The sequence below is a fragment of the Vulpes lagopus genome, chromosome 21 (genome assembly GCF_018345385.1).
Source record: "Vulpes lagopus strain Blue_001 chromosome 21, ASM1834538v1, whole genome shotgun sequence".
NCBI classification, from domain to species: domain Eukaryota; kingdom Metazoa; phylum Chordata; class Mammalia; order Carnivora; family Canidae; genus Vulpes; species Vulpes lagopus.
This window is the reverse complement of record NC_054844.1, coordinates 3,405,930-3,424,361: the sequence shown is the minus strand read 5'-3', so window position 1 is coordinate 3,424,361 and position 18,432 is coordinate 3,405,930. Positions and strand designations below refer to the sequence as shown.

The following is an 18,432-nucleotide window of genomic DNA, read 5'->3' as shown; positions in this document are numbered from 1 at the left end:
TGCACATATCATAGTTTCCTACTGGATCCCAACTCTTCTAATCCAATGAGAGAAATATGTTCCCACCAAGGTGTTGGAGTCATAAATTCTTGGGAGCGTTTACATTATAAAAGATGAGAAAGCCCCATCCCAACCCCCATAATGACCAGGAGAAAATTCAGTTATTGGCCCTGCCCTATGGTGAGACTCAGTAGCCTCTTGGATGTTTCTAAACCTTTACTGAGGCTAGCCCTGTACAGCGGTCCCAATGCCATGAGCCAGGGACTGCATCTGACTCCTTGACCTCCAAGGCCCTCCCAGAATGCACCCACCCCAGACGAGTGATGCCAGCCTTGGTTTGGCAACCTCAGCTGATGGACTGGACTCTGCCTACCACTGCTGTGAGCAAATACAAAAAGGTGCCTGCTCAGAGCAGAGGCCATCAGGCCTCCCCCTCAGCCGAGAGCCTTCGTGCCTCTAGGGCAGCCCGTTCCAGGCTCCCATCCTCACCCTCATCCCTCTTCCCTTACTGTCCTTAGTGCCTCTGATCCCCAAGGCTCATCTCCGCCATGTCTTGCCTGATTGTCCCTATAAACCCAGCTACCTGGTGGACGGGCTCCCCCTGCAGCGTTACCAGGGACTCCGCTTTGTAAGTCTTGGTGCTGGGCAGTGGGGGCAGGATCAAGAGGGCTTGCCACCTGTGGCTGAGATGGAGGGGCACCAGGGCTGACTCTTCCTCCCCGCCATGCCACATAGCAGTAGACAGGACTGCCTCATGGGGTCCATGGGATGGGTGAACTTGCATTCCAAGTTGCCCATGGCCCAATGAACCACCCTATAAACTGCGAGAATGAATGCTCGGCCTTAGTAAGCCCTTTGACACCAACCCTGATGATGATGGGAGGTGGGCTGGCCTGAGGCTTCCTATACTCTGCTCCTTGAGCTGCCCAACCCTGTCCTGCCTGGGTCTGTCCTACTGGGCGATCAGCCAGCAGTCCTTATTAAACTCATAGATGAGGCACTATGGAGGGGAAGTTAGTTCTAGAGAACTGAGAGCCTGGATGGAAACTGCAGAGGCAGTGTGCATACTATATATCCAGATCTAGAAACCATCAGAGGAGTGCTAGAAGCAAGAAGAAGTGAACAGGAGTCTCAGGAGTTGTCCTCTGGGTCAGAGAATGGGTGGGGTCTAACTGGGAAGTTTGTTGGTGGCATTGTCTGAAGTTGTTTAAGGGGGGCAGGAAGCAGTGGAGTAGCAAAAGGGGGGTTGTTCCAGGGCCCTGGGAGGTTGCAGGTAAAGGTTTCAAGGTGGCAGGAGAGGATGAGATGGCAGGACAGGGAGAAAGTGGTGCTGGCTGCAGCTGTGGAGGAGCCGAGGTAGGAGCACTGGGAAGCTTGCGTCAGGGGTTACATCTGGTCCAGGGAGCCTAGGAGAGGAGGCCTGAAGAGTGGAATGGAACAAGTGCTGTCTCTCAGAGCTCCAAACAGTGCTTCTCCCCTGGGTGGTCCCGGCCAGGGGCAGACTTCACCCTGGTGGGCTGATTTCTTACCGAGGTCCTGCCCTCTCCTTCCTGTGGCTGCTTTCTCCTCTTCCAGGTTCACCTGTCCTTCGTCTACCCCAATGACTATACCCGCCTGAGCCACATGGAGACCCATAATAAATGCTTCTACCAGGAAAACTCATACTACCAGGACAGGTGAGTAACACCGAGTCGGGCAAGAAAACAGTCTTACAGAAGGGCTCTGCAGGACCAGGAGAGCTTCCTGGGTAAGAGGGGCTGTGAATGCCCTTCCAGCCCGAGGAGTCTAGGCCCTTCCTGGGCATGCCATGCACTCACAGATACTCTTTCTCCCACACAGCCTCATTTCTGCACTCTAGGCCAGGGCATGACTCTGCACTGCTGCTGGTGCCTCCAGCAGAGCCTCACATGTTAGCTTGCAAGGGTACTGGGTACCAGTCTGCCTCTCCCCTCCTCCTGCAGGTTCAGCTTTCGGGAGTACATCAAGATTGACCAGCCTGAGAAGCAGGGGCCGGAGAAGCCAGGTATAGAGTGACCACTGAGGCTTCCAGGTCAGGCTGGGAGGGATGACCACGGTCTGTTTCTAGAGGACCTTCAGACCATGCCAGCCCTTCTCCTGAAGAGAAAAATCAAAGCCACATAGTTCTTCCCCCTATACCTGGAGGAATAGAAGATGGTATGCCTACCTTTTCCATACAACCCATGTATGGAAAATGACATTGTTTTTAACAGTGTGCTGTGGTCAGCTGGAAGAGAATTAGAGCCAAGACGAGATTACTTGGACTGCTTGAATGATCGCTATCCCTGGCACGTCACTGGGGAAGTTCTGCTATAGAGAAGCACTGTCATCCAGTGGCTTTGCTTCTTGAATTAGGGCATGTTGGAGGCCATTGGTTGGGTCCCTCGAGCACCTGCTAGGCACTTTGCGTATTTTATGTCACTCCATCTTCACGATAACCCATGGAAGACACATTATTATTCCTTTTATGCAGAGGATTAAATGGGCTAGTTGAGGTTGGTAACTTGCCCAAGGTCGCACAGTAAGCAAGCAGCAGAGCCCAGGTGTAATCCCCATCTGAAACTGATTGGTGTGTCATTCGGATGATCAACTGCTGTCTTGTATATCTTGTCTGGGAAAGGTTAGAAACTCTGATGTGAGGAATGGTTGTTATTAACAACAGGTTTTGAGGAAGGCCTTCTAGAAGAATCCCAGTATGGAGAAGCCGCAGAGGAAACCCTTGACTCCAATGACCAGAATGCCATGATGCCAGAAGGAAAACAAGGGCCTACCTTTACCCCTGGGCAGGATGTCACTGACTACCACCTCCGAAGCCTACGGAAACTCCTGGCTCAGCCCCAGGAAGGTCTTCTGGCACCCTTTTCCAAGCAGAACTCCACAGCTCCCTTCTCTGTGAGGACCACCAATGTCCCAGTCCAGCAACCAGAGAAGAGAGAGAAAAGACCCAGCCCTGAGCCTAGCGAAGATCCACCTCACTCTGAGAAGTGGCCTCCGGGGCCCCTGGCAGGGAAACTGCCTGCAGTCAAGGGGCCCAGGCCCACTGGTAACAGTCCCAGGAAGACTCTAGGGCAGTCCCAGTGGCTGAATCAAGTTGAGACATACATTGCAGAGCAGAGAAGGGGAGATAGGATGGAGCCCCCAGCCCCCAAGAGGGGTTGGCCTGGTGAGGAAGAGGTAGTGGTAGCTGCAGGTGAGGAAGGACAGGTGGAAGGAGAAGAAGAGGGGGAAGAAGAGGAAGAGGAAGAGGAAGAGGATATGAGTGAGGTGTTCGAATATGTGCCCATGTTTGACCCGGTGGTAAACTGGGACCAGACCTTCAGTGCTCGGAATGTTGACTTCCAAGCCCTGCGGACTGACTGGATCGATCTGAACTGTAACACGTCTGGCAACCTGCTGCTTCCAGAGCAGGAGGCTCTCGAGGTCACGCGGGTCTTCCTGAAGAAGCTCAACCAGAGGAGCCGGGGGTAAGGTAAAGGGCTCTTCTGGGACCGGGACCGGGACCGGGGCTGGGGCTGGGGCTCAACAGCCAGCTGGCCTGAGGGCAGGAACCTGGGGGCTGGAGCGTGCTCCCCTGCTGCAGGCTCCCTGGAAGGTCAAGCACCTGGGACCCCCTATTCCTGAGAATGAGTCGGATCAGTCAGGCATGGTTCTGATACCCCTGGGTACCTGGCCCAGGACATGTGTCGAGCACAGGGAAGGCTTGGAAGATGGGGTCCCCTTTATTGGGGAAGGAGCTGGTAAAGGATAGAATAGGCAAAACTGAGACTAGAAGAGACAAGACCCCAGGAAAGAGCTGGAAGGGCGAGGGCAGAAAACATGGCCTGACGTCTTGTTTTTGCATTCATTCATTTAACCAATCGACATTCTTTTAATTGAGATAAAATTCATATAACTTTTAATGAGCCATTTTAGAGTGTACAATTTGGTGTTTTTTAGGTATTATTCATAATGCTATACAACCATCACCACTATCTGATTACAGAACATTTTCATCACTTTTAAAAGGAACCTGGTATCTGTTAGCATTACTTTGATTTCTCCCTCCTCTCAGTCCCTAGCAACCAGTACTCGACTTTCTACTGCTATAGATTAACCTATAATAACCATTTCACGTTAATGGAATATGTGGCCTTTTGTATCTGGCTTCTTTCACTTGGCAAAACAGTTTCGAGGCTTATCCATGTTGTAGAATGTACTGAGTGCTTCATTCCTTTGTACTACTGCATAATATGAATACAATGCTGCTATGAACATTTGCGTATAATTTTTTTGTGTGAACATGTTTTCAGTTCTCTTGGGATATTCCTAGGAGTAGAACTGCTGAGTCATATCTGTGTTTAATGTTTTGAGAAACTACCCATCTCTTTTCCAAATCAGCTGTGTCATTTTACATTTCCCTCTGTGGTGTCAATTTTTCTACATCTGTGCCAATGCTTGTTATTTTCCTTTTTTAAAAATAGCCATCCTAACAGGTGCGAAATGGTATCACATGGTAGTTTTGATTTGCATCTCCCTGAAGATTAATGATATTGAGCTACCAATCAACATTTCTCTAATAATCCATTGTGTGTTATGTACTGTGAGTGGACAGAGTTTATTAATGAGGGTCCGTTTCTGAAGGAAACACATTCACTTTACATACTTAGAATCTTAGAGATTTAACACATGTTAGAGGTCATCCCAGGTCTGTAGGTGCATTTTTGAAGATGGAAGCTGTGAACGCTAGAGATTAAGTATCTGGTGGAAGCCTTTTATCTTTAAATTTTATTTATTTATTTAGTAAGTAAGTAAGTAAGCTCTACACCCAGCATGGGGCTTGAGCTCACAACGCTGAGATCAAGAGTCACATGCTCCACGGACTGATCTAACCAGGCGCCCCTGGTGTAAGCATCTTAGCCAATGGCAACTCTAGGGCAAAAACCAGAGTTTCCTGACCACTGGCCTCATGGGCTTCTCCCATACTATATTTCCCCCGGCCCCCTCCCCACAGCGGGGGGAGGAATTACTCAAGCGGCCCACCCTTTCTGCCACAGGAAGTACCAGCTCCAGCGCATCGTGAACGTGGAGAAGCGCCAGGACCAGCTACGCGGGGGTCGTTACCTCCTGGAGCTCGAGCTGCTGGAACAGGGGCAGCGCCCGGTGCGGCTCTCCGAGTATGTGTCTACCCGCGGCTGGCAGGGCATCGATCCAGCTGGTGGGGAAGAGGTCGAGCCCCGGAACCTGCAGGGCCTGGTTTGGGGCTCACACAACCGCCGGAGACATGTCTTGAATGTCCGGGCCCCAGAGCCCAAGCTGTGTTGGCCGCAGGGCTTCTCCTGGAATCACCGAGCCGTGGTCCACTTCATTGTCCCTGGTGAGCCTCAGGCTGAGCCCGGCCATTATCAGTGGAGTGGGGACCCTAAATGTAACTGCGAGCACCCAAGGCTCTGCTCCCTGATTTGATCTCACAAGAGCCTGGGGGAAGGCCACTTAATAGCCAAGGACCTGAGGTCACACGGCCAAGTGTTGCAGTTGGAAAAGATGCTGGCTCGTAGGCCAGTTGCTCTTCCTGGTGTGCCCGGTGTCAGGGTTGGACGCGATCATGGCCGGGTTGTCATATTGGGGTTTGCAACTGTTCTGGGGGACAAAACATAGAGCAGGTTAGCTGGCTTTTATAAAGGGAAGGGGGAGCACGAAACAGTCTTGTAATAACTGTGAGCTAGGACAGGCAATGAAGGGTGCTAACAGGATGGACAGAAAACGGGGCTTGAGCATGGTCGGGTCACTGTGAGAAAGCTGAGGATGAACCCCAGGCCCAGGCCTTCCCGTGGGGCCCTGCCTGCAGGCTCTGTGGGCAACGGGGTACAGAGGCCCCTGTCACTGGTGAGCTCCCCCTCTGCCTCATGCCTCTCTGCTGCATTCCTACTGGCTTCCTCCGTAGCTGCAGAGGTCCAATGGGGTCCTGACTCATACGGGAGCTGGTGGTGGGGGTGCCTTTCTTGGCATCACTGCTTCTTTTTCCCTGTTGCCCACCATGGTAGTGAAGAACCAGGCGCGCTGGGTGCAGCAGTTCATCAGAGACATGGAAAAGCTGTTCCAGGCCACTGGTGACCCACACTTCAATATCATCATCACTGACTACAGCAGTGAGGACATGGACGTGGAGATGGCCCTCAAGAGGTCCAAGCTGCGGAGGTGAGGAGGCTCCCTGGCTGGAGCCCAGCCTGAGCCACTTGCTTTCTAGAATCCCGGATGCTGAGTACTGGGTGGAGCCAGAAGTCCCATGTAGCTTTCCTGATTCCCAGTGTCTGGCTTTCTCCAGAGGACTCATATGCCCATATCCTATCTTAGGAGCACACATCATCTTTCTCCCGGCCTGCCAGCATCCTCCAGGGATCGCTGCTGCCAAGCCCTTATACTCTGCCTCTGTTTCCTCTCCTCTCCCTGCAGCTACCAGTACATGAAGCTGCGTGGAAACTTCGAGCGCTCAGCTGGGCTTCAGGCCGGCATAGACCTGGTGAAGGTAATAGCCTGGGAAGGTTTGGGAGACGTGGTTACAGACTGGTTAAGAGGTGGAGACATCTGGGATGTTTGAGGCAGTCAGCTCCTCGGGGAGGAAAGAATGAGGACCTGGGAGGTCCTTTCTGCTCTGCTCTAGGGCCAAATGACAGTGGAGCCTTTGTCCAGAGTCCTTGCAGTCCATGAGGGGTGGAGGGGAGGTGTCAGAATTCATCCTCTGACTCCGAGAACTGCACTCTGGGGCCCCATACTGTGGAAATTAGCTCAGCGGTTTGTTTTGTGGAAGTTTGTCCATCACTCAAGTGGGAAGGAGCCTGAGGAGTGTCCTCAGGAGTGGCTTGACTTCTGTGGGGTCAGGGGTTTGCCCTGGTCTGTGGGGTCTGCTGACTCTCCCCCATCTGTCCCCAGGACCCACACAGCATCATCTTCCTCTGTGATCTCCACATCCACTTCCCAGCTGGAGTCATCGATACCATCCGGAAGCACTGTGTGGAGGGCAAGATGGCCTTTGCCCCCATGGTGATGAGGCTGCATTGCGGGGCCACCCCCCAGTGGCCTGAGGGTGAGCCCTGTCTTGGGCTAGGGAGGGTAGGAGAGCCCTCTCTCTGGCCTTGATTCTTCATCCCAGAGCTGGAAGCGCAACCATGTCTCCGGTGGCAGTCTCCCCTCTTCCCCCTCCTGCTCCTTCTACCCATCTGGACAGTCCACCAGAGAGGGCCTGAGTGCTGTGCTCACAGCCACAGCTGCAGCAACAATGAACATTTCCTCCCCATCTTCCCTTCATTCATTTATCAGACATTCACTGTGTGCCAGATTCTGTGCCCTATGCAGATAGAAAAATGGAAAGATAGGCTCCCTGCCTCTGGAAAGGGAAACAGACAAGGAAAGCACGCTCGGCTATGTCTTCAGTGGCTGCTATTGTCAGATCGGGTTGTAGGGCCTGTGGTCACCCCCTGGTAAGACCACTGCTTCCATCGGACCCTGAAACTTAGTGCAAGGGCTTTCCCCCCACAACAGGGAGGGACTCGTTCACATGAGACAGTTTTCAGCATCAGGCACACCGTCCTCTTTCAGAGAAGGCTCTGGGAATGTAGTCCAGCAGCCTCCATTGCCTCCAGGCCCCGGGTTCATCTCACTGGAGCCTTCTTGTCTGGCCACAGGCTACTGGGAGGTGAATGGGTTTGGACTGCTCGGCATCTACAAGTCAGACCTGGACAGAATTGGAGGCATGAACACCAAGGAGTTCCGAGACCGCTGGGGCGGGGAAGACTGGGAGCTGCTGGACAGGTGACCGGGAAGGGGTGTCTGAGAGGGACTCTGGGGACAGAACGGGGCTAGATGGGCCAAGGCCTGGCCCTCAGGGCTGCAGGCTCCTGATCCACAGGTAACAAGCACTGGACTCAGAGGAAGCCTGACCACTTACTTGGGTCATGTTACTTGCCTGGCCAAGACTCTGTTTCTGTGTCTGTTAGAAGGGGAATGATACTGCCTCTACCTATGTCCCAGGGTTAGCATGGAGATTAAAGTCCATGGGAAGACTTTGGGGTAAAGCAAAAGCTGTTGAGCTGTATGAGTGTAAATGCTAATGGTCCCAGCACAGGCCCTGTGACATCAAAGAACACAGGTGCATTTTCCTGGATTGGAGCCTTCCTCCCCCGCAGCCACCTGCCAGGGAAGCTGAGGCTGGGGGAATGGACAAGAAGTCAGATGAAGGGTTAGGAAAGGCTTTGGGGCCAGCGAAAGAGACAGTGTGGATCATTAAAGGGCAGTAGGATATCCAGGAGGTCCTGGGACCTTGGAAGCCCTGGGAGGAGGGAGTTTCACGGAGCAAGAAATAGTCAATGGCAAGAGGGAGAAAGGAAAACACAGGATCAGCTACAGACTTGGCAAGCTGACAGAAGAGGACATTGAGACAGGAGCAAGCAGGCCGGGACCCTGGTTGGAGGGGTTGTGGGGCATGCTGATGGCAGGGGAGTGGAAGCTGTGTTAGTATGAGATTCATCTTTTAAAGAAATTTACTTTAATTTTTTTTTTTTTTTTTTTTTTGCCACAAGGGGCGCTTTGCTGTCTCAATCAGAAGAGCATACTGCTTTTGATCTCAGGGCTGTGATTTCGAGCCCCATGTAGGGGGTAGACTTTTTTAATAAATAAAAGTTTGAAGAAGAAAAAAATTTGTTGCCACAGAAGGAGCGGGAAAGAGGATGATACCTTGAGATTTGGGCTAAAGGGGAGGGGATGGAGGAAAGGGAGAGAGACGTCAAAGAAAGAAAGGACCAGCCAGTGTCTAGAGGATGTGACAGGTGGGTCAGGAGCACTGGAGGAGCCCTGGGGGTGTGGGGACACTTCTTCCTGGAGACAGCTACCCCTCAGGGGCACCCATACTTGGCAGGTGATTTGTATCTGCCCCCTGTTTGCTCCTCTCCACACCTCTGTGAGGGAGGCGTGATTGTCTCCGCTGTCCAAATGAGCCTTGAAGAGAAGTTCCCAACTGCCCCAAATACCACAGCTAGTGGGCATCAGAGGCTTAAAACCAGCTCTGTTTATGTTTTGTTTTTGTTTTGTTTTTTTTTTCCCCTTGAGGGAGAAAAAAATAAGGGAGGTATACTGTATATAACGACAAGGGGCAGTACTAAGAGAATTGAAAGTGCAAAGGAGGGAGTTTGAGGGAGCTCAGATTAGCTAACCCAGCTCTCACAAAGCCAGGTCAGAGCAGATCCCAGAGTGGATGGAAGACTCATCTAGTGGTTACTTACCTCCACCCTCGGTCTTCCTGCCAGGTTGGGTAGATGCAGACTTCTGGTACCACCTTGATGGAAGGATAGGCTTCCTGGGAGAGAGATTCCTCCCCACAGGCTACACATATAGTGACAGGGGAGGGCTGGGGTCAGGTCTGCCCCCTCCACCTCCATCACGGGTGGTGATGTGTCCCCTGCGGGCCGAGCTCCTGGTGGTTGGCATAGGGTGTGTGCCTACAGCTGTACTGAGCACTTCTTCCCATCACCTCTAGTCTTTACCATCAGCCTCCAATATCTATACATTGACCCTTGAACCACATGGAGATTAGAGGCCTGACTTCCACACAGTGGAAGATCCACACAATATTTTTGACTTCCCCAAAACCTAACTACCCATAGCCTACTGCTGACTGGAAGCCTTCCCGATAACAATCAGTTGATTAGCACACATTTTGTATGTTCTGTGTACTACAATAAAGTAAGCTGGAGAAGAGAACGTGTTAATAAGAAAATCATTAAGGAGGAGATAACACATCTAGGGCACTGTACTTTATTTATTGGAAAAAAGCTCACATGTCACTGGGCCCACACAATTCCAGCTTGTGTTGTTCAGGGGTCAACTGTGTATCATTCTCCTCTCTCTCAAGATTGGCACACTGATGGGGCACCTGGTTGGCTCAGTGGTTGAGGGTCTGCCTTTGGCTCAGGGCATGATCGCAGGGTCCTGGGATCGAGTCCCACATTGGGTTCCCCTTGGGGAGCCTGCTTCTCCCTCTGCCTGTGTCTCTGCCTCTCTCTCTGTGTCTCTCATGAATGAATAAGATCTTACAAAAAAGAAGAAGATTGACACACCTTGACTCTGAAGAGTGACACTCTTTACATGGTGTGGGGTGGGGCTGGGTTTCAAATCCAGGCTGTCTGGCTCCAAAGCCTTGGCCCTATGCACCACACCCCACTGCCCATGCTCCAGGGAGAGTAAACAGAGGCAGACAGGGACCCGGTGGGACCAGGTGTGATGCAGACACAGGAGGGCTAGGTCCCCAGGGGCCTGGGCCTCTCCCCAGTTGCCTCTCCTGCTTCTGTTGCTCACCCTACCCCTCCCCCATTCAGGATCCTCCAAGCAGGCCTGGAAGTGGAGCGACTCTCCCTCAGGAATTTCTTCCATCACTTCCATTCCAAGCGAGGCATGTGGAACCGTCGCCAGATGAAGATGCCATGATCCTGAGGGGCGGCCCACTTGACCGACCAACCAACTGCTTCCCACTTCTTGACTCGTGCTCGCTCCCCAGCACCCCTGCTCACCATTGAGGAGGAGAGGGAAGGGGAGCAGGAGCCATGGCTGGGCCCCGAGAGGCCTCAGAGCTAACACTGTCACTTCCCCTAGAGCTGTTACCTCACACAGGCAGCTGCCAAGGCCCCTGTCTCTACCCTCGAGGCCTCCAGAGGGAGGACCTTGGGAGAGGGACCGGGAGGGGCCGTTCACTCAGTTGACAGAGGTGGACAGGCTTCTGGGAAAGGTGCCAGAGTCTTCTGGGAAAGAAAGACCTGTTTGAGTGCTACCAACCTATCCATAAGGTGCATTCCAGCATCCGCCCGGGGAGTAGTGACCAGGACCTGGAAACTCTTCTCTTGGACATATTTCATTGGGGTTTTTACTTTTCTAACAGAAAACCAAAACTGTAACTGTCCAGACCCAGCACTGACTATGAGAGACAGATGCAGTCTTGCACTTAAGGCACGTCCCCACTTGCATACCTGACCCACTCCGGTGTAGCGTGTTGTGTTCCTCGGTCCTTGATCTGGCAGCTGATTTATAACCAGAGGAGCTGGCACAGCGTGGATCAGTTCTCAGCTCTACCCCAGGCATGTGCCTTCCAGAGATATGCACATCTCTCCCAGGGAGCCACTGAACAGCTGGTCCCCAATTAGGGCATTAACCTTACCCTCCTGGTGGTGCTAACTTCAGACCGACGACCACAAGCACAGAACTGGTGGCACTTTTATGGTGGCCCAGTGGGGTTGGGAGACAGACAGCTAGTGGACATGGGCTTGTCATTCCCAGGGTCTGGCATACAGGCTGCGCAGGACAGGCATGGTGGAGGAGGTAAGAGAAGCCCCTGGCCTGGCCTAGCCCACCTGTAGGCTAAAGCCTTGGGGAGAATGTGAAGCAGAGAGGAAAGAGGATGAGGATGTAAGAAAGCCCTGGACTTGGGAAGGCGGGGCGGGGGGGAGGGGGGGCGGCGTCCAGCAGGAAGGGAAGAAAGGGAAGTGGAAGACTGGAGTCCCCACAGCCCCGCTCTCCCACACACTTGCCCTCCAGCAGGGAGATCCCCAGGCCCCACCTGCCTGCGTGGAAGAGGAAGGGGTGTGTTCAAGATGGAGGAACAGGGGCTAGGGTGAGAAGGGGCAGGACCATGGGTTTGGGGAGGCAAGGGCATCACCCTGAGATCTCTTCCCCAATTGGAGGGGAGTAGAGCCAGAAGGAACTGAAAAGCAGAGCCCTTTCAGGGAAGAGCCTTTGGCCTTTGTTGTCTTCAGCTGCCCCTTCTGACACCTGCTGATCACACACTTATCTTGCACTAAAAATCCCCAGGTGCCTTTGGGGCTGGGGATTTTTCTGCTGCTGCTGCTGCTGCTGCCTTTGCCGCTGCTGCTGAACTGACCAATGGTGCATTGGGCACTGGCTCTGGAACTGCAGTGTCCGTGTAAGGAGGGGGGCGCAGGGCTCCCTGCTGTAAGGAAACACCAATGGGGGTTGTGGCAGGTTGTGGCGGGGCCCAGGAGGGTAGTCAGTGAGCCCACGCTCCCTGCTGCAATAAAGTCCAAGCCACAACTTCAGAGTCGGCCTGGTGGGCCCTGCATTCACCAAGAGAACACCCTGGGCATTTAGGAGAATGGAGCCCATTGAGAACCTTCTAGAGGTTGAAGGTCCCCCTCTAAGAAATCAGGAAGGTCAAAGATTTTCCAGTTAATGGGTTCTGGCTTCTGGATACTATTCCTGCCCTTTGGGCTGTGGCTTTTTGCGTGGCCCTTGCTCAGGCTCACTGCCTTTGGGAAAGGGCTGTAGGGAATAGGTGAGAGCTACAGCTGGCTGGCTGGGGCACCAGCTTTCTTTCCAAGGCCACTGTCACCCTTGGGCGTGGCACCAGTAGGCCTGAGCCAACCCAAACAGCTCTCCCATCTCCATCCTCTTAATGACAGTAGCCTCGCCTGACTTACTCATGTTCCCCCCACCCCGACCCTGACCCTGGCCAATGCCTTTCTTTTGCCGTTAGTTACCTCCACACCATCTGCCTTAAGGGGAGGGCCTGGTCTGGCCCCTACTCAGTAGGGAAATGTGTTGGGTGGGGGGAGGAAGCGGGATGGGGAGAGGGAAATTATTAAATACAGCATTTTCTTAGAAAACAAAGTGCCTTGTGTGTTTTTCCCATTGCCCATCAAGATAGGAGAGGGGTGGGCTGAGGGGCCTAAGCGTTCGCATCTCAGTTGTCAGGCCTCTCTGATGGACACACTGAGGACCCTCCCACAATGCCCTCCACCCTTTACCATTAGTTGGTGCCTGCCTTGTGGGGAACTGCCTGAGGAGTCAGGGCCAGTGCAGAAGGGCTGACAGACGCCCTGGCGGAAAGAAGGCTAGGCACAGGGCTGGGGGGTGGGGTGGGGGGCTGGTTGGTGGGCCATAGAAAGGAGCCAAGGTGTGGCTCATTTGGAAGTAGGAGACAGTCTGAAAATCATTTCTATTGGAGCTAGGGATGCCTGGCTGATGCTTTATGAGCACAACTTTACCTTCCCAGTTCTCTTTGGCCTAGGCAAAGGTCAAAGTGAGTTTGTATGCCTTAAGCACACACCTAAGGGAAGGTGCTGATTTGAAAGCTTGGATAGGTTTATAACAGGTTCTCAAAAAGTATTGTGCATACATGGATCAATCCAGAACTAACTAATCTGCCATTGATGTAGCAGATGGTAATTAGCCCAAGGCATGTGGGGCCTGGAACACTGACTCAGAGCAGGACCCAGAGGAAAGGAAGTCAAGCCCTTTCCAGAACACAGCTGGAGAGGGCATCCAGAGACCAGCCTGATGCATAGATTGACTCAGCGGATTTGCAGAAAACTTTATAGAGATCATTCCCTTTTACAAAAAGGAGAAAATGGATAGGGCAGAGGGGAGGAATGAAGCGGAGTATGAACTAGAGGCCTGAAGCTGGGCAGGCTTGGCTTTAGGCAGACACTCCTTAGGTGCAGGAGACGCCACCAGAGAGAAAGGTTGGCAGTACCGCAGTCTGAGCTCAGGACTCCAGACCAAGATGGGATTCACTTAGACCAGTAAAATAACACATCTTAATTCAGAAGCTGTGGGTAGGGAGCAAGGGCATCTCCACCACCCTTCTGGGAGCTCTCCTAGGGGCTGTGGAAAGTGCCCATCGTCCTAGTGTGGAGAGTAAAGAGGCAGAAGCCATTCCAGGACCTAGGACCTATAGGGGAAGCAGAGAAGAGACAGTGAGGTGGGCAGGCCAGACCAGTGGTCCTTAGGCTTTACTCTGCATACAATTCCCCTATCAACCTTTTTAAATGCACTGATTCAGTAGATCTGAAGTGGGGCTGGAGATTTCGACGTTTCCTGCAACCTTCCACACAGTGTTACTACTGGTCCACGGACCGCAGTTTGAGGGATCCCACGCTGCATCTTTCCTCTTGCCAGAGGGGCAGAGCCAAGCACTGACCACACTGCCTCCCACCCACCCCCAGCTATAGAAAGACCCCAGCTTGACTGCTCAGGAAAAATCACCCGTTAGCAGCAGGAGGGGCCTTTCTGGGCCCCCAACCAAACTCTTCTCTCAAATCCCCTCCTTGCCTCAGATCTGTCTTTTCTTGTTGCTGGCAAAGATCTCACTCTTACTTCAAGCCCCTAGAGCTGAGAGAAGGGTCACTTGGGAGACCCCTTGGACCCACGGACCTCCCATCCTCCCTCACCTGGGTCCCAGGCTGTGTTCAGAGCAGATTCCTTGAGGTCCTGGCAGCCAGGAAGCCTGTCTTGTGTGCCCCAAAGGCCGTGATGAAGACGTTGACAACAACAGTGATGAAGACCAGGGTGGTGGCAGTGTTGTTGAGCTGGTTGAGCTGCCATTGCTTTTCTACCTCATTGAGGTTCAGCTGTGCTGTGGGCAAGGTGGGGGAGTGGGAGGGAAAGGTTGGGGTGTGGGGCCACAGCCCGAAACCTTCCTCGCAGCATCCACTAGAGGTCAGAGAAAGTCTGGCACTTCAGACTCTCATGTGGTAGAAGCAAGGGAGGTTGTATTCACTGTGCTGAGCCACCTTCTCCCTCACTGACCTGTGCACCGGGCATCCACACAGTCCTTACAGAAATCGGGATTTGGGAACTCATACTGAGTCTTAAGAGTGGGGATGCACACCACAAGAAAGTGAAGAGAGTTGTTCAGCAGGTATTGTGGAGTGACCACTACGTGGGATACCAGGAGATAGGACAAGGAGTCTGCTCTCACCATGTAGGAGTTGAGTTGGGCGTTTGTAGGTGTGGAGGGCTACCACCTACCACAGGTCAGTGTATGGTTGAGAAGTTGACATGTGCAAGAGCAGGTGGGTGCAGGGAGGCAGTTGGGGCCCTTCTTCCCACCAGGGGCCACCGAGGCCGACTCCTGGCCTGGGCTCTCACCAATGACCACGAGCAGGATTCCAATGACCACCTGTAGAAGCAGAGAGATGCTGATGAGGGTGATGAGGGTGGTGTAGTAATGGGAGGACGGCCCCTGCTCCAGCACTGCTTTCAGCCGCATGGCATTGGACATAAAGAGGGCCACATCCAGCATGCTCTCGGCCACGCTCTTCTTGGTGGCATAGTGGTTCAGGTTGATGGGCTGGCTCCTCCTGAGGTTGGGGCTCCCAGGCTGTAACAGAGAAAACATGGGCTGACCGAGGAGGTTCCAGAAGGGGAGAGAAGTTTTAAAGCTTTCCCTTAATGGGGTGGGAAACCGAGGGCAAATAACACCCTTCTCAGCTTCATGGCCTGAGAGAATAAAGAGTTGGACTAGAAAGTCCTTCAGGACCTTTGAACTCTGAAATGATGGTATGTTGGCATTTATGTTTCCTTAGGGTCTCCCCACGTCTATCTGAAGAAGAGTGGGGGACTGTGGGGAAGAGTCCTCAGCTGCTTGTAAGATATACCATCCTCATTTTATTCTCCATGTTGCCTGGGCCAGGCCTGGCCTTGGGCCTCTTTCTTCTCTGAGAGGAAAGCATCTTGGAAGACAGCAGGATCTCTGAGGCTTGGCTGGAATAAGAAAGGCACCCCTTCTCCCAGAATGCTGTGGCCTCAAGTTTGTGTGCACAGCTTAGCAAATAGGTCACAAGCTGTGTCTGGATCTCACCCAACCCTGTGGCCAAGAGCACTGAGGCCACAGCTGTGCTCCTCAGAATGCATGTCTGTACGTACATATGGATGCACACAGCAATGTACACTAGGGAAAAGCTCTTCATTTGATTTGGTCTTTTTAATATTTTTTGGCTAGGATTTATTGACTTGTAATTTACATTTGATTTGATTTTGAAAAATAAAACACAGCTCTTACTCTCAAGAAGTCATTAACTCTGAAAAATAGAATGAATGACAATACAGGACCTACGGAGTGGCCTCTGGGTCAGGCCCAGAAATTCTCACTGGATGCTACTGGCCATCTGCAGCCCCTCAAGAGGATGAGGGTGTGTTTTAAGGAAATTAATTTAGGAGGGGAGACTTGGGGTGGATTGGCCCAGGAGGGCCCAGAAGCATCGGCTCCAGACCCATTGAAAGATTATCCGTCTGATTTGCAGTCAGGGTGATAAAGAACAGAACCAGAGCAAGTGAGAAAGGACAGGGAGGGGAAGCTTTGAAAGATGTTACAGCCTAGAGGTAGGGAAACTAATCTTGCAGATGAACACAGGTTATTTACTAAGTGGATAGATGGATAGATGGACGGATGGATGGATGGATGGGGCAGGTCTCAGAGGGTTCTGGATGTTCCTTCTGGATTCTGGGCTTGTCTGGAGCCAACTGGCCTGGTTGGCCAGTGCCCTACAAAGGCCCCAAAGCTTTAGCCCATTTGGTAAAGGTTTGTCTCGGGTACAAAGGACACTTTAGTAAGTGAGAGAATCTGTGGAGCAGCCCCCAGGCCTCCCCACAATCCAAAGTGCTTCCGGCATGGGAACAAGGGTACCAAAATTGTCCTGTGGGCCATCCCCACGCCTCCTCTCCTTATCCCACTGTCCCGTATGTCTGGTGGCTACATGTTTTGCACTTTTTACTCCCTTCAAATGTAGCTCTTAGTTCAAGATCTGAGAAAGTTTGAAATTACTGTGAAAGCATCAAAGGAGACCCCTTCTCTTAAAATTTGCATATGAACAGCTGACAAATCCTTAAACCCAAAGCTCTAGTGTTGTGTTTGAGCATTGCACAAAAAGTGTGTGAAGGTCTGGGAGATAGAGGGTATTATTTGGGGACACAAAGATCTTCCCAAGCTTTCACCAAAAATACTATCTATAAGTTTTTTGTTTTTTAAGATTTTGTTTATTCATAAGAAACACAGAGAGAGAGGCAGAGACATAGGCAGAGGGAGAAACAGGCTCCATGTGGGGAGGCTGATGTGGGACTCGATCCCAAGACTCCGGGATCATGACTGGAGTAGAAGGCAGACGCTCACCCACTGAGCCACTTGGGAATCCCTGCTACCTGTGCGTTTTATAATTATTTTTTTTTAATTTTTATTTATTTATGATAGTCACACACACAGAGAGAGAGAGAGAGAGAGGCAGAGACACAGGCAGAGGGAGAAGCAGGCTCCATGCACCGGGAGCCCGACGTGGGATTCGATCCCAGGTCTCCAGGATCGCGCCCTGGGCCAAAGGCAGGGGCTAAACCGCTGCGCCACCCAGGGACCCCTACCTGTGCGTTTTAATGGAGCTTCTGTTGTTCAATGGCTCTGAGAAAGCCTCTGTAGTTTCACAGGTGTGGGAGGCACCGTGAGGCAGAAGAGGGTGCAGGCCCATCTCTTCCTCTCTAATTCAGGGCCTGCTTTGATTTTGATTTGTGCTAGTCCCGGGCTACCTTCCAGGTAAGGATGCCCTTTGGGGGTCTGGCTGGGCGGCGGCGGCGACGTGGGCGGGTGACCCCCAGCCCCAGGCCCAGGCCCCGCAGCGTCCACATGGTGGCGTCCGAGGTCCAAAGAAGCCAGCGGGGCCCCGGCTGGGCGAAGCCTGGCCCTGCTTCTCCCGAGGAATCCGCGGGCAGGACCCGGCCGCCGAGCCCGGACGCCGCGGGGCCCAGCGGGGGGCCGGGCTTACGAGTCTGGGTGGGCCACCCCCAGACCCGACAAACACGTGTGCCAGTGTGAGCCGCAGAGAAATCCACTACTCACGGGCCCGGGGCGGGGTCGGGCGATGGTCGGGGGAGGGGACCCGCCGCCCACCCGGCAGCCCGGGGATGGCGGCGAAGGCGAGGTGCTTCGAGACTCTGGAAGCAGGGGCTCCGGAAGGGTCCCCTCGTGGGAGCATCTTTAAAAAAGCAGGACAAGGCTTTTCTTGATCCTCCTTGGCCGGCTTAGGTGCAGAGGCAGAGGAACGGGCGTAAAATCCTGGGCCCCCCTCGCGCCAGAGGGTTCAGCGGGATGAAGCCCCGAACCCCGCGGGCGGCCACAGGCGAGGATCCGGACGAGGGCGGGCGGGGCGGGGCGGGCTCCGGGCTCGGCGCTGGCCCTTTAAGCCGGGAACAAAGGCGCGGGAATGTGGGCTGGGCCCGCCTGCAGAGCCACCCAGCCTGAGTCATTTGTGTTTCGCGGGACGGGGGGCGTCGCTGGCTCCCGCCTGCTCCCTCCTCTGGTCTGGGCCCTGGCCATACGCACCCCCTCCGGGGCGGCCCCCGGCCCCCTGCTGCAGCCTGCGAGGCCTGTGTGTCCCCCTCCACTCGCCTCCAACCCGCAGGCCTCGCCCCTGCTCCTGGCCCCTGTCATCTGGCTCCTCAGAGGAGGATCTGGGTGGTGGTGGGGGGAGTGGGTGGGACTCCCAGGCTTTGGGCCCAGCTCTGCCTCTGGGCCTGGCACTTTGGGCCTCGGTTTCCACACCTAGGACAGAGGAGGCAGATCCCATCCCTGGAGAGGGAGGAGGCTGTGGAGAGAAGGAACTCATTCCATCTCTG

At 53.5% G+C, this 18,432-nt stretch overlaps 2 protein-coding genes across 4 annotated transcripts in view; one reads left to right on the top strand and one right to left on the bottom strand.

Annotated features, from left to right (window-relative positions):
• The window catches only part of B4GALNT3 (beta-1,4-N-acetyl-galactosaminyltransferase 3), a 100,893-nt gene extending 88,242 nt beyond the window's left edge, over positions 1 to 12,651 (top strand). The window contains exons 11-20 of the mRNA XM_041736744.1: positions 519 to 628; positions 1,576 to 1,676; positions 1,962 to 2,023; positions 2,681 to 3,482; positions 5,052 to 5,371; positions 6,039 to 6,192; positions 6,448 to 6,520; positions 6,925 to 7,078; positions 7,677 to 7,803; positions 10,362 to 12,651. Coding sequence (XP_041592678.1) covers positions 519 to 628; positions 1,576 to 1,676; positions 1,962 to 2,023; positions 2,681 to 3,482; positions 5,052 to 5,371; positions 6,039 to 6,192; positions 6,448 to 6,520; positions 6,925 to 7,078; positions 7,677 to 7,803; positions 10,362 to 10,470 — 2,012 coding nt within the window. The 3' untranslated portion in view covers positions 10,471 to 12,651. The remainder of the gene's footprint in view (positions 1 to 518; positions 629 to 1,575; positions 1,677 to 1,961; positions 2,024 to 2,680; positions 3,483 to 5,051; positions 5,372 to 6,038; positions 6,193 to 6,447; positions 6,521 to 6,924; positions 7,079 to 7,676; positions 7,804 to 10,361) is intronic.
• Positions 12,652 to 13,441: 790 nt separating this feature from the next.
• Positions 13,442 to 18,432, bottom strand: NINJ2 (ninjurin 2). 3 transcript variants are annotated; one of them, XM_041736442.1, is made up of 4 exons: positions 18,140 to 18,432; positions 14,803 to 15,154; positions 14,223 to 14,407; positions 13,442 to 13,723 (listed from the first exon to the last, which is right to left on the bottom strand). In XM_041736442.1, exons 1-3 carry the CDS (start codon positions 18,245 to 18,247, stop codon positions 14,241 to 14,243), a joined length of 627 nt encoding a protein of 208 aa, XP_041592376.1. In that variant the 5' UTR covers positions 18,248 to 18,432; the 3' UTR covers positions 13,442 to 13,723; positions 14,223 to 14,240. The 3 variants fall into 3 exon arrangements, with proteins under 3 accessions (XP_041592376.1, XP_041592377.1, XP_041592378.1); XM_041736443.1 differs by having other exon boundaries at positions 14,923 to 15,154; XM_041736444.1 differs by lacking the exon at positions 18,140 to 18,432 and adding an exon at positions 17,185 to 17,924.

What these genes read in the sequence shown, in the direction of transcription:
- NINJ2 (XM_041736442.1), bottom strand. Translation starts at nt 18,247, where the DNA reads ATGACAGGGGCCAGGAGCAGGGGCGAGGCCTGCGGGTTGGAGGCGAGT. An exon ending in CGGGGGCCGCCCCGGAGGGG is followed by an intron (nt 15,155 to 18,139) that starts GTGCGTATGGCC and finishes TCTCTGTTACAG; the next exon opens with CCTGGGAGCCCCAACCTCAG. An exon ending in CAACCATACACTGACCTGTG is followed by an intron (nt 14,408 to 14,802) that starts GTAGGTGGTAGC and finishes CCTTGCCCACAG; the next exon opens with CACAGCTGAACCTCAATGAG.